The sequence below is a fragment of the Meles meles genome, chromosome 7 (genome assembly GCF_922984935.1).
Source record: "Meles meles chromosome 7, mMelMel3.1 paternal haplotype, whole genome shotgun sequence".
Classification (NCBI taxonomy): domain Eukaryota; kingdom Metazoa; phylum Chordata; class Mammalia; order Carnivora; family Mustelidae; genus Meles; species Meles meles.
In genome coordinates, this window is record NC_060072.1 from 36,318,563 (window position 1) to 36,334,168 (window position 15,606).

Below are 15,606 nucleotides of genomic sequence, written 5' to 3' on the forward strand. Positions count from 1 at the left end.
GAACAATTAGTTCCCAGTACAATTGCAAAGAAACAATAAAATAAGAAAAACTGTTCAACTCCACCTGTAATGGGAAACAGAGAATGAATCAGCAGTTTTGAAACCATTCTATTGCGCTTTTTTTTTTCATTTTTTTTTTTTAAAGATTTTTATTTATTTATTTATTTAATTGACAGAGAGAGATCACAAGTAGGCAGAGAGGCAGGCAGAGAGAGAGGAGGAAGCAGGCTCCCTGCAGAGCAGAGAGCCCGATGCGGGGCTCGATCCCAGGACCCTGAGACCATGACCTGAGCCGAAGGCAGCGGCTTAATCCACTGAGCCACCCAGGCGCCCCTCTATTGCGCTTTTATTAATGCTGAGTAATAGTCTCAGTAGAAACCATTTAAAGTGAATCCAAATGGGGAGGGTCATACAAATTTTGACACACATACATACACACACACAAATTTAAAAATCAATGGTGCCAAATATATGCAGGGGAAAAAAGTTAAAAAATATATGTAAAACTGCATGTATATAAAAAGTTGTGAGAAATCTGAAAAGATATCTCGCAGAGCAGGGGAAAGGTGGGTAAGAAATGCAATCAGAAACTTTTTTGCTTTACTCCTTATTCTTCAGTACCGTTTTAATGTTTTACAACAAGATTGTATTTGTGTATTGATTGGCAAAAATTATCAATTAAAACAAAGTATGTAGTAAGTTGTAGGCCTTGCTCTTGCCAGAACAAGCAGGTTACTGTAGGCTACCTTACCTCCTTCCAGCCATCAGTAAAGAGGCAAATGAATTATGTATCCGAGTCCTACGGACCTAAAGCCAGTGCAATTTTACCCAAAACCTCTCAGTCATGTTTATTCCACATAATGGCAAGCAATTCCAGGCACTCCTGTTAGAGATCCTCTTCCCAATTCTCTATTTTGGGGCACCAGTCTGCTTACCTAATATCACCTGCTCATCTCGCCATCCTTAACACACACATACATCCATCGAACTTGGCAGGAAACCCTGTCCTGAACTGTAGCCATGTGGCCAAAGGGTTCCTTTCCGCCTCATTTCCACCAGCCCTCAATCCATGGGCTTCTCATGTCTTCTTTGCAAAGGAACTCAAGAATGGCTCAGCTCTGTCAGGTAGTCTCACCACTTCTATTCTGTAATCTCTGATTCTTCTCATCTCTCAAGGGTTCTCAAACCCTGACCCCATAGGAAGCCATCAATCTCTCACTGGCATCTGATCTATAGTAACAACTCTGCACCCCACATTTCCCTCACTGCTATATCCTCAAATTATTCCCCCTAAGAGTTCTTGTCAGCATGAGATACATAAACTCATTGAGAGTCTGTGGAAAAGTTTGGCTCCAATAAGGCTTCTTTCACCTGATCTGCTCCTCCATGGGAAACTACCGTATGATCTCTCTCAAACTGAAGCTTTCGACAGGCAGCTCTTCCTGGGTGAATTAGGTCTCCTCCAAAAAAGTTATGTTTAAGTCCTCACCCTCAATGCCTCAGAATATGACCTTATTTGGAGACAGGATCATTGCAGACAAAAGCTGTTAATTTAACGAGGGTGGACCTCCAATCCAACGACTGGTCCCCTTATGTGAATGTGAAGACAAGGGCATACGGGGAGACCACCACATAATGGCAACAGCAGAGAGTGGAGTTCTGCAGATGCAAGCAAGAAATACCAAAGAATGCCAGCAAACCACAGGAGAGATGCAAGGAAGGATTCCCCTACAGGTTTCAGAGGGAGCAAGGTGGTATGGATACCTTGATTTCAGACTATCAGCCTCCAGAGCTGAGACAAAGTGAACGTCTATTGTTTTTAGCCACTTATTTGTGGTGCTGGTTATGGCAGCTCTGAGAAACTAATACATGAGCCATTCTTAATATAAATGTGTTTGCTTCTGAAATTGCAAGAAAATGCAACTCTAGATGTGTAATTCAAGAAGGCTCCTTGTGACCTGGAATCATTTTGTGATAATAGTTAAAATGCCCTTATACAATCCTAAGGCCAAGGTTATTTAATATCCATTACTAATCTTATCACTTATATCAATAAATGGGATCTTCTTTGCTCTGACACAGGTTTCATAATTCATTATAAAATCAATACAATCAGAACTGTTCATATATGAAGAGATACAATGACCAATAAGAAACTGCCACTACCTCAAGAAAATGAATGTGAATGGAAATGATCACTGTACTTCAATATTAAATATAGTATTGCTATTAACTCTAGGTACATATTCTTTACATTATAGAAGTATGTGTTTATTCCTAGTTTATTATAATTCTTATTTATTTATAAGTTTACCTATTATTTATGAAGCAGACATTGATCAAAAGCTTCTTGTCATTTCTAGAGATGATCATTAATTCTTTCCTCTTGTGACTTTTTAAATTGAAAGAGTATAATAACTGAATGGTAATACTGAATACCCCCTATAAATCTTAGAATAAATCCCATCTGATGGTGATGTTTTAATCTTTAATATGCTGCTACAGCCATTATATTAATTTTAGGTTATATGTATATTTATAGTCACAAGAATAAAAACTTGCAGTCCTGTTGTTTTTGTTATTTGCTTTTGTTGAGTGGATTTGTTTGTCTTTTGCTTTTTTTTTTTTTTTAGTTTTTGATGTTTGTTGTTGTTGTTGTTATTATCCTCCTTTGTTTTATCCTCCTCTGTTATTTGTTAAATATAGTCAGACCTTTTGCCATCAATTTATCCAGCTTCACAAAAATAAATGAGAAGTGTGACTGGTATAAGAAACATCACCTGACTGAAGATTTGATAGGACTCACTTGTCAAAAGCCTTAACTTGTTTCCTTGTGGAGAAAATTCTTTAATACGGTTTTCAAATTTCTCCAAATTGCCTACTTCTTCTTAGGTTAATGTTGATCATTTATATTTTCCCAGAAAAGCAATCATATCATAAAGATTTTCATATGTATAACCAATGCTTTATTAGTTTAAGCTTCCATTATCTGGCTGTAGCCTCTTTCTCATTTTCTGTGTTATATAGTCAAGATTTTCTATTTTTTCTTATATTACCCTTGCCAGAAATTGTTGATCTTTTTTTTTTTTAAAGATTTTATTTATTTATTAGAAATAAAGAGCACAAGCAGGGGGAAGGCACAGAGGAAGAGGAGAAGCAGAGTCCCCACTGAGCAAGGAGCCCAACACAGGATTCAATCCCAGGAACCTGAGATCATAACCTGAGCCGAAGGTGGACCCTTAGCCAACTGAGCCATCAAAGGGCCCCAGAAATTGTTGATCTTTTAAAGAACATTCTCTTATACTTATTTGTTATTTCCCATTGTTTCTCCATATTCTACTTCATTAATATTTTCTCTTTACTTCCTTAAATTATTTTATTCCTCCTTTCCCAGCTTCTTATATTAGAGGATGACACAGGTTCTTACAACATAGACCAAAACTGACAACTAACTTAGTGTGGCAAAATCTCTATTATCCACAAAAATGATCCCTTCTGTTTATGTAACATATCAAGAATTGATTAAACCACATTAAATTTATTATCATCGCTGTGAAATCTAACACCCAATGAAATATTATTGAATTACTTGGTTAAATATCATCTGGAACAGACTGCGAGGACAAATCTATAATCACAATGAAAGAACAATGGCTGAGTATTTTTCAGGCTAGAAATCAATTATACTTCAGATGCAGTGAGTACTACAGGTTGAAAGTCAACTATATATTTATAAAATTTGACAATATAAATCACTGAGCAATAGTCTATCTGCTTTGTCCCTGAAAAGTATTATACATGGAAAGAGAAACCGACATCGTATCACAGATCTATTAAACCGATCTTAAAATTACTTGTATGAACTACCGGATTTTAATTAATATAGCAATATGAATAAAAGGCTGAAGATAAGGCTGCGTGATAAATGTACTACATTGGTTGTTTTTAGGAGTTAAAGAATGGGGAGATAGTAAAGTGGGTGAAGGGGGTCAAAAGGTACAAACTTGTGGTTATAAAATATATATGTTATGGGGATCTAGTGTATAGCATGGCCACTATAGCTAATAACAATTGTTGTATATTTGAAATTTGCAAAGAGAAATTTGCCAAGTAAAGGCTCTAGACTTGTGATGATCACTTCACATTCATATTGTATGCCTGAAACCAACACAACATTATACTTCAATTATATCTCAATTTTTTAAGAAGTACTTAAGTACTGTTTCAAATTTTACATTATATGAGTGTTATCTGTAAGCATGGATGGAAGTGTTATCAAAACATTGTAATAATGGATTTAGACAATTTTTTTTTTTAAGATTTTATTTATTTATTTGACACAGAGAGAGATCACAAGCAGGCAGAGAGGCAGGCAGAGAGAGAGAGAGAGAGGAGGAAGACGACTCCCTGCAGAGCAGAAAGCCTGACGCGGGGCTTGATCCCAGGACCCCAGGACCGTGACCTGAGCCTAAGGCAGAGGCTTTAACCCACTGAGCCACCCAGGCGCCCCTGGATTTAGACAATTTAAAGCAATTTCTGTACCACTTTCCAAACTTAGTTCAGTTGTGTGAACACATGACCATTCTAATAAAACTCTATAGCAAAAGTTCAGAAAACTTAGTTCCATAAAAAAAATAACAACTGATACTCTCTATTAGATGTAATTCCATGTATTTTATTTCTATATGTAAAGGTAGTCTGAATTAATTTTTTTTCTGGATGTAAAAGATATCTACCGAGATTTTTTACCCCATCCTCTTGTTTATTTCTGCCAGCTTGAGAAGAAATACTATTAGTGCATGGATGTAGAGTCAGAACATCTTACATTCAAATACTGGCTCCTCTTTTCCTTGTGTGATCCAACACAAATGACCCGAGTTTCACTGTCCTCATTTTGCAGGCCTCATTTGAGGACAAAATCACAACATATATAAAGAATCAAGAGTGTTCGGCACATAGAAGTAATTCAAGTAATTGCTACCAGAGAAAAAAATTAAAAGTATTCTGTCATTTTATAAATAGGCAGTATACCTGTACATCTGTATCTCCAGATATGACTTGATATTAATCCTCCAAAAAAGTTCTGAAAGTTTTAAAATCTCTTCATGTAATAATGCTCCCTAAACTTTAGATATAACAACATATTCTTTGTATTATTGCTTACCTCTTATTTTTCCAAATCATCCTTTTTTCCTTCTACCCTGACCTAGAACAATATTTAGATATCGCAGTTCTCTTTTAAAAACATAAGCAGAAAAATAAAATCATAGGGACTAATTTAAAGATTATCACTCTCCTCTTAGAATCATCCTGTGTCTGGCCAGTGGTAGTGGACCTCACTATACCTATCATTGTTTTGAAGTTATATAATAATGTATGTCTATCTACAGATTATTTTCCTAATATAAATTCCTAACAACATGAAATTTTTTCAGTAGTTTACAAAGCAAGTAGATTTAGAAACATCAAATTTGTCAAAAAAAAAAAAAAATCTAGGTTACTGATTAAAAGTTAATTGCAGGACCTAACAGGAGCTTATGATTCCCAAAAGCTTCTAAAATTTACCAATAAAAATGGGTATTTCATGTCAACTAATATAATGGGTTCATTAGTTCCAGGCTTTTGTTATAAAACGTCTTTAAGAGTAACTGATGGTATGAAATGTGATTATTGCCTGCTATCACCACAAAGGAGTGATATCATGTTAAGCTTACTGGTAAAACTGAGCAAAGCACATTCCTTTTTTCTTTCAGAATTGAAACAGGGCAAAGAGCAATTTCTGTGTACCAGAAAAAATTATGTAAAGAAAAAAGCATATATATCTTAAAAGAAAAACTTTTCATCAGATAGTCTCTAAATGGTCCATGAGAAAACTTGGCTTCTTTCTTAACTATGTAAATAAACAGAAAAAAACAAAACCAAAAATAAAAGTTTGCTCCTAAGGACATAGGATACCAGACACATTTATGATATTATGGGTAGTAAAATATCTATCTTGATGCATTTTATTAACAATTGATTAAAATCAGTGAAGAATTCACCTCTTCTGAAATATATGTAGTATCAGAATTCTATCAATCACATGGGTTTTATAATCCAATACTTTAAAATCATTGCAACATTTCTTATGGGATTTAAGTCTCTCCATATGAGCTAACAGTTAAATATAGTTTAAAAAAACTGCCATATTAGTAAAATATTCTGGAACTGTATATGGCATTTATGCCACATATCATTTATAAATAAGAAAAAAAATTTATCATGTTAATAACCACTTCTCCAGCAAGGATTTTTCATTTGGTTTTGGGGAGGTCTGTCCTTGCCATAACAGTTCAAATATATGACCACAGAGGAAGTTATAAGATACAGGTTTTAAATTACATGTAAAGTGTATTTGTCTAATTGAATAAATTTCTCTTCTCAGCAAAAAGTAAGCCTAGATAGATAGATCTCCTTTTTCTTTCAACCCATGCCAGATATCACCAGGAGGTAGGTAACCTTAAACTACTGGCTGTGGGTAAGAAAGAGAAAAATAAGCTTAGTGAAGAAGCATGAGTTGTTCAGTTTACCTTCCCCTCTGAAAAACTGTGGAGAATGGGCACCAAAAGAAAATTGCCATCCCATATTGCAAGACAAGGGGGTCCCTTTAAACAAGTTACTTTCAGATGCAAAAAAAAAGAACATTTTTGCAAATTTATCAAACTGGTAACTTCTTTTTTCATAAAATAAAAATGTCATTAATCAGTAATAAAGGAACAACACATTATTCAGATGAAGCAGACATGGGGAAAGCATTTGTGTGAGTATCTATACTCATTCAAGTAAAAAAAAAATTTATTTCCAGAAAAATGGTAGTATATACATGGTAAAGCATGAAACAGTAAAGCATGAGAACCTGGGACTGTACAAACTGGAGCTGTTCCCCCCACTGAAAGCATTCCTGGTAAAAAAGAGAAAATTAAACACTATGCAAATCAACACAAAACTCATGCTGATCTAATTTAGACCACAGCCCAAGAGACTGAGATCCTGGTGTTACAAAGTCCAAAACAAGATAAATGTAGGAAAAGGAAGTTAAAGTGAGCTCATCCTATCTACCTTCCCTTAAAAATCTAGATTTTGTTTATTTTCATTCATCTTTTCATTTTTTTCTGTCTGTTCTTTTAGACTTAGCCTATAAAAGATTTAGATGCAACCAGAATATAAACACATATTAAAATTAAGCTGTCAAACCAGTTTGATACTATCAATATAACACCATGTTCATTAAACTAAGTAGTAAACATCTTATTATGCCTGGTCCCTTCCTACAGGGACTTGATCCTTCTCTAAATGAGTCCAACACTGGAGTCCCTGGCAAAGGAAGTGTCTTACTGCTCCTGCCAGTCTCCCCCATGTTTCCCTCAAGAGAGGACACATGACCCCAGAAGGGTCATTCAGAGACGTTTCCCAGGATTAACAGAGACACCTACTCGACTCCTTCTGAGTTTGAAAAGGGTCAGGATATTACAAAGGTATACAATTTTTTCATCTTTCCAATTGATATAGACAGAGTCCTACAAAGAATGGAGTGAACCCAAAAGAAATCACAGACACAAAATATAGAAAAATTTCTGAAACAAAAACACTGCCTCTAATTATGCCTACATTTAGTCAACTCCGGGAATTTTCAGTTACAGGAGTTAATAAATTCTCTTTTGTGTTGAAGCAAAGTTAGAACAAGTTTCTATTACTTGCAAACAAAAAAGTGTCAAAAATATAAGAGACAAAGAAGAGATTCAGGTTTTGCCTGTTTCCATTAATATCTTGCTGTACACCCCAGGGCTTTCCAGCCAAAGAACAGCAGATTTTTCCCCTAGGGACTTTTCTAACCTGACATACATAAATACTCTAAATTATCCCATTATCCTAACTTAATTACCAGTACCTTTGGAGGAGGGGAGAGGTGGGAGGTGAAGGTGGAACCACATCATCTATTGATAACTCCCCAGATTTAGTACATGTTCTGTATCTACTCTGACACAAACAGTTCTTTATTAGAGGGTCACATCTATTCTTAATAATGAAAATACTAATCATAAGAAGTATTATACATACCAAACTTTTTTTCTGATCCCAACTAAGTATTAATGGAACTTAAAACAAACAAATAAACAAAAAAATAAAAAACTACAAGCATTTAACCAACTGTTACATGACATAGTACATCAAAAATAAACGAAAAAACAAAAAAACAAAAAACCCTCAACCACACTACATCAATACGCACTGATATTGATGCAGAAGCCCCAAACAAAGAAATCACAAATACTATCCACCTACTACTCTCACGGGTATGATTAATGAAAAGACTATTTCAGAAAAAGAGCCATCATCATTTCCATTTCCAGCAGTTAAATCAATAGTCTCTCACCACAGGTTTCAAAGATGAACCAAACCAGAGAAAGTAATGCATACTCACAAATTATAAAGCATGTCAGCCATGTTGCTGCGGTAGTACAAAGCATTTCTATAGGCGCTTTCAGCTTCAGAAATTTTGCTCTGACTCTTCAGAACATTTCCAAGGTTACCCCATGCTGCCAAGAAGGGAAAGAAGTATTCAGGCTAAGCGTCAATCCAATTACACATGACATAATATCAGGCCATCAGGAAGTACCACAGGGAGAGAAAATCTTCATAAAACATTTTGAAGAAGGAAAATTTTTTTCCTTTATACTCCAACATTTCATCAAGCCAGGAGATTAAATACAATCAAAGCCTTTAAAAAATTAAAGTAATTATTATGTCTCAAAGCTGATATACATATGCAGTTCATCATAAGGTCAGGAACAATGTTATCTTAAGCTCACCTACAAAGACTTCAGGCTCTTTCAAATTTCGGTAGGGGTCTTCCTGGCCTGAAATTATGTATACTTACTGAACCGGAAACTGTAAGAAATCATCTTAAAGTAAGCAAAGATTTCATTCAAACATGATAAAATTGATAAATGACATGGAAGAACAGGATAAAAAGCAAGATAAGTAAGATCAAAGCAATAAAGAGGCTTAATAATTGTCAGAACATATTGGTAAAACACTGTATTCCTTAAAGTGGTTAAATACACATGGTTTGTTCAGATATAATATTCTTTTATACGTCCCTGCTAATAAATCTATTTGTAGGAAAACCACTATCTCATTATTTTCATACATAATTTTTATTTTTCTTAAAGATTTTATTTATTTATTCGAGAGAGAGGAGAGGATATGAGCACATAAGCAGGAGGGAGGGGCAGAGCGAGAGGGAGAAGCAGACTCCCCGCTGAGCAGGGAGTATGATACAGGGCTCAATCCCAGGACCCTGAGATCATGACCTGAGCTGAAGTCAGACACTTAACTGACTGAGCCACCCCGGAACAGCCATACATAATGTTTAAATAAAATCTGTAATTTCTGTATGCTCTTAATTGTTCACCCCAAGAAATCATAATTTGTCAACATTCAAAAGACCAAAGATACACTGTCAACCACTGTCTGTATAGAATGCCTTTCAAGCTGACCTAGCCCTCCAACTTGGATACTTCTATTGTCTTTCTTCCTTACCCCAAGGACATGGGGTGTGGAGTCCTGAAATTGGAATCCTTCCCATAGAAGACAAGGATGAGAAGAAGGCTTATGTGCATCAAGGTATATTTACTTGGGTAATTACTGACTATATGTGAGGAATGAAGGGGTTTGGGGTACTCATTTTTAATGCATAAAAAAGTGTATAATCTTGCAAAGGCAAAGTCGCCAGTGTGCCCTGCTAATTTAACACTGTGACTTAATTTACTCATCTGTAAAACGGGAAAAATAATTAGTATTTCATGGGTTTTGTGGTGAGGATTAAATGAGTTAATGTATGTAAGGTGTTAAGACAGTGCCTGTCATGTGGCAAACACTCAACAAATATTTGCTATTATCATTAATATTATTGTGATCGATACTTTTTGCAATTTATAAAGTCAAGCTCTGCTTATAGAAATAATATCAAAAACAAAACAAAACAAAAACAAACCAAAAAAAAACAAAAAAAAAATAAAAAAAAACAAAAAACAAACAAAAAAAATAATATCAAATATAATGCACTTTATGGCCTTATATCATCTACAGAGAGTAATAATTTTCTATATTTGGAAAGTCATATACCTCCTTTTTCCTCTGATGGAAAACAGAAGGAAAGCACTGTTCGTACAATTATTCATCACCTAATAACATCACATACGACACCACACTCCTGAAATGGATCGTCTTGCTGAGCTCTGAACCCAGTCCTGTACATAAATACTCTGTCCACCCTGTGAGTGAGGAAAACAGACTCAGAGACACTAAAGAACTTGCAAAGTTAATACAAAAGTATCAGAGCAGGAATTCCAATCCAAGTCTGGTGGCTTCCAAACTTTTTCCACCGTCCACCTAACATTTTCAGACCACGTTTCATCTTTCACCACAAACCAATATTCACACACTACAAATCAGACCTTGGCATTATAAATCCATGAAAAACTGAATGCATGAAGTGAAAGATGAAACTTAGTTTTAAAATATGGTCAAATTAGCTTAAAATATTCTCAAATTCAAATACTAAATTTAGTAACAGGAAATACAAAATGGTAGGAAAAGCATATAGTAAATTATAATTATCTCCAAATTTAATAAACTTAGTATCAAATGTATTTTCTATCTAGCCCTTCCTCCCCTGCCACCAACATTACCAAAAGAATGAAGTATATGGCTCTGTGGAAACTTCTAACAGCCAGGCTGTTTTCAATACACTTCACCTCTCCCAAAGTTCTCCTCTGATTATGGCATTAGTAAATGAAATTCTATTTACACTGGAATCACTCCAGAGAAATGCCTTCAAATATTAATTGAAGCACCAGGAAAACACCATTATAGTACTATCTCATCTAGCCCAGAGTCTTAGAATACAGACACTGAAAAAGACATAGCAAAGAACTGCTTTGAAAATTTTAAGGCATATTTCCAGAGAAACAGATTGACATTTTTCCCAGGTACTTATATATCAGGGAAATATTAAGCTAATAAGTGTCTCTTTAATAGTCAACAGACAGAGTTATGTTTAGAATATATGTTTACTGAGTTGGTTATTCATTTCTTCACTCATCTACATACGCAATTCTTAAACCAATATTTGCTAAGCACCTGTTTGGTGTGGAGAGCCTAATAATGGACCAGGCACCTGGACCTGTACATACATGCAAGTTCTCATGCACACAGAGCTCATGTGTGAAATGGGAAGTGGATGGGGGAAGGAAGAACCAACCACACAATAGAGTAAATGAGTTAACTGAGACAATGGTAAGTGCTAATGATAACTGCTAACAAAATAGCCATGTAAGATGGAGGGGGTGAGGCAAATTTATACAGAGATTATCTTAGAAAGGAGGAAATGGAGGTGATGTCTAAGGACGGAAAGATAAGGGAGCCAGCCTTGCAAAGACTGAATCTAGGTAAGGGGAAGAGTAAAAGCAAAGGATGGAAGGTGGCCCCCACTAGGACAGGCAACAGGGGAAATGATTACTTCGAAGTGAGAACACAACCCAGAATTAAAAAATCCCTGGCAAGGTTATGTGAGGCAAAGCCACAATGTGATGCCAAGTTTCTTGTTTTTTTGTGCGGCTACAAGTCTCTCACATCCTTATGATTCAGTCATTGCCCTGGGTGCCTGGGAAATGAAAAAAGAAAATTCCCAAATTAAGTATATATGTTTAAAACAATTTTACCTACTTACAGATGAAAGAGGAAGGAAGGGAGAAAGTACGGGGAAGGAGAAGGGTAGACTTTGATGTCCTGAACTCAGACACTCATAATCAGGCTACTTTTTTTTTTTTTTTAATTGTCCCCACACTTTCTTACAGAATACCAATTTGAGACAAGGTTATTTTGAATCCATTATAAGTGAGACAAAGCAAGATTACGTCATAATTTTACCAAACACAAAAAAGAAAAAGGCCACAGTAAACCCACAAAATACCAAACATCCCTCTCTCTTGCTAAATGAATGACTTCATTATCCAGTCAGAGAACTGTTCTAGCATCCAACCTAGAGAACAGTCCTGCTCTTTTAGACCCTCTCCCAAATCACCCAACCTAAATTCAAATCTTATGATATAACCTCAGGGTCCTCAAGTGTAATGTTCCCTCAATGAGAGTAGTAATTAAGCCAAATTCTTTACTATCAGTATGTTCCTGAATGTCTTTGGCTGAAAGACATTGATGGAGGATTTCATCATACTCAAATATGAAAACAATTCCTTTTCAATATCTTCCCTGCCTTGTTCTTTTTCCTCATGCTCCTTTATTACCTTCCTACCAGTCTACTCTTTCAGCGTTCTGAAGGAGAACACAGGCAAATCGTGACTCCCAGGCATCCAGCAAAGTAAGGAGGTCACCCTGAGGGCCACCTTCACCAGCTCAAAAATTTATCTCACATTGGCCGAGAGCATTCTGGTATCACGCCCAATCGTTGTTCTTCTTATTCATAAGTTTAAGGCATCAAAATCCCTTTTCTCTTACAATTCTTCACAAAATAGAATACGGTATTTACCAAAATAAATTTTGGGTTTTATTTTTTCATTTAAGGTAAGAGCTGCCAAAACTTACACTAAAATTATTGTATCCTTTTTTTGTTTTGTTTTCTTTTGTTTTTTGGTATGAAAACTGCTGTCACTATTCTAATTTGAATGTGATTGATTCTTGCATCAAGGCTACAAAAGCTCAATGTTAACATAAACTCACTTCTAAAAATATAAAACTGCCCTATAGAATTCTGACCTAAATTTTAAAATGCCACTAGCTGTCAACTAAATAGTAATTCTTTTCATAGAAGCTCTTCATTTAACATTTTTCAATGATAAAACAAAAGTGTAAAAAAATCATTGAATTAAAAAACCACTTAAGATTTAGCTACCACAGATATGGTTTAGAGGAAAACACATTAAAAAAAGTACATTTTAAGGTTAATGTTATGATTTCACATCTATATAATTATCCTATAGAATTAATCAGTGCAGCTATAGTTTTTTTTTTTCTATTACTTAAATTTGATCACATCAACCAAGTCAACTTTTTTATATCAGATCAATTTTTAAATCTAGCTAGTCTGACTATTTGGAAGTATCCAAGCCAAAAACTTGAAAAATACAGAGAAATATCCCAAGGCTCATGGGTGGGACAATTTATCATTATAAAGATGTCAAGTCTCCAAAATTAATCTATAAATTCTATGTAATTTCAATCAATATTTTCACATTGTTTATTAATAAGCTCAAATTTTTTTCTAAGCATAATAAAAGAGAAATTAAAAACTTGATTTTTATACCATAGTTACCATATACAAAGGTAAGTTCCAGATAGTTTTAGAAGTTAAATGTGAAAAGGTTAAGCTAACAAGAACATGTAGGAGAATTCCTCTGTGGAAGGAAAAGGGACTTCTTAAAAAGACCTCTAAACAGAACTCAAAAGGTTTTTTAAAAATTATGAACTTGAGTATCTCAAAATTAAGGACTTCTAATTATTGAGGGATAATATGGACAAAGTAAAACATGCATTCATACACTAGGAGAAGATATTTCAAACAATGTAAATAAGAGACTGTACTTTTGAAGAAAAAAACTAACAAAGCAACCAGAAAAAGATAAGAAATCCAACAGAGAAAAAAAAATGGGCAAAGGATGTGAACAAAAATGGAAACAAAACAAAAAATTTAAGGCATTTTAACTAATATCCAAATTCCTCAATAACCCAGAGAAACACAAGTTATTACAATGAGATTTGAGATTGGAAATATTTAGAAAACTGGATAAAGCCAAGTTCTGCTGGGTTGTGGGGGAAGGCCCTGTATACTGTTAGTGGCCGTGTAAAACTGTGAGGGCCATCTGACAGAACTCTGTCTAATCAACAAGAATCACTAAGCCCAGGACAAGCCCTAACCAGCAATCCCACTCCCAGAGAACATGTAAGAGGGTGTTTAATGAGAGCTTCTTAGTGTTGGCTGACACTGGGAACCAAATCAACATGTCATTGTCATGGGAGTAGCACGTGGGACATACACTTTATAGATTACAATAAAGAAATGAGGACACGCAAATTCCCTGTAAACACTGTAACATGAATGGACCTTAAAAAGCTGACAAAGAATCAAAATATCAGAGGCATTCTGTGTCACAGATCCAGAAATACATATTAAAAATTCATTCCCACCCAAAGTATCACTACATAGTTTACAAAGATAGATTATAAATCGAAGGATGCAAATCAAGTACATTAGAGCAGTTGTCCATGGTGCAAAGGAAAAAAGAAGTTAGGAATAGAGATAAAAGGGAATAATCACAGGAATAGAAGAGAGGAAAGCTGCAGGGATCATCCCAGCCATGCTCAAACTGACCATGAACCTAGGAAGATAATCTAACTGCCTGCAACTGGGTTTGGGGTGGTGGAGGGAACACAAGGGAAATGGAGGGGAGGGGTGGAAAGGAAAGAAGAGAGAAAAGAAAAATTAAGGTCACGTCCCACATTCTTTTAACATAGAGATGGGGTTATCCTATATCCTACTTAAGGAATAAAGGATTTAACAGTCACTAAACTTTTTCTTGTACTAAGACAATCAGAAACAGATGTTTGGGATTATCTTCAAATTTTCACTTGGTAATTACACTTCGGACCAACAGAACATAAAGATCTTATATTTTCATTAATATTTACTGTCACTTCCATTATTTTTTTACATGTTTAGACCCATATATTTTAGTGATACATTCGTTTCATAAATGTACCTTTTGTTAAAGTACAGTTTTATTAGAATAAAATCACTAAAATTCGTCCAAGGAATTATGAAACCTAAAAAAATATACCAATGCTTTGAAAGTTTATATTTTAATAGACAGTGTGTGCACATGAATCCAATTCACACTTTAAGCTCTGGAGATAATGTAATATTTGAAGTTTAAGAAATGTAATTATTCTAAAATCTCAATGTAGTTTTTAAAAGTTCTTCCCAATAGCATCTAAAAATATTCAGAATACTCATTTTATTCTTATTTTACAAAATGAATATAATCAGAAGTTTCTCTCATTTGAGGCAACTGCTATCCCATCCCATGGACTTATCTTCTAGCCTTATGAGATAAAGTAGATGAAAAAGTGGAGCAGACCATTCCGAACACCTACAAACCCAACAGAAGATCGAAGAGAAGAAGAGCAGCAATTCCAGAAACAAGAAATTGACCACTTTCTGAAAGGTAGGATGAGCAGAGAAGTGAATCCAAAGCAATGAGAAGATAAACCGCAGGGAGAGAGGCTGGCTCCCAGCAATCAGTGCAGCAACAGAACACAAAATCTAAACATTCAGAAGTCTGCTCCACTGAGGGACATTACACCTGAGGCTAAGCGGGGGTGGAGCCCTCACGGGGACAGTGTGGTTCCAGATCCCAGGGGGTCACAGAAGGATCAGTGGTATCTGAGCGTAGCAGAGCTCACAGGTATCACAGCGGGAAAGCCGACTACAGAGAAAGAGCCGAGGAGGGGCTCTCATCTTGGCCGTCCCTTAAACGGCGATCTGCGGCA

The 15,606-nt window shown here is 35.4% G+C and overlaps 1 protein-coding gene and 1 non-coding gene across 3 annotated transcripts in view; both read right to left on the minus strand.

Annotated features, from left to right (window-relative positions):
• TMTC2 (transmembrane O-mannosyltransferase targeting cadherins 2) overlaps positions 1-15,606 on the minus strand; it is a 434,663-nt gene that overhangs the window by 191,874 nt on the left and 227,183 nt on the right. For both annotated transcript variants that reach the window (XM_046013513.1, XM_046013514.1), the window contains exon 4: positions 8,462-8,576. In XM_046013513.1, the coding sequence (XP_045869469.1) occupies positions 8,462-8,576 (115 nt within the window). The remainder of the gene's footprint in view (positions 1-8,461; positions 8,577-15,606) is intronic.
• On the minus strand, positions 12,389-12,538 carry LOC123947696. The gene has a single exon (XR_006819781.1). It is a non-coding gene; the product is annotated as a U12 minor spliceosomal RNA (small nuclear RNA).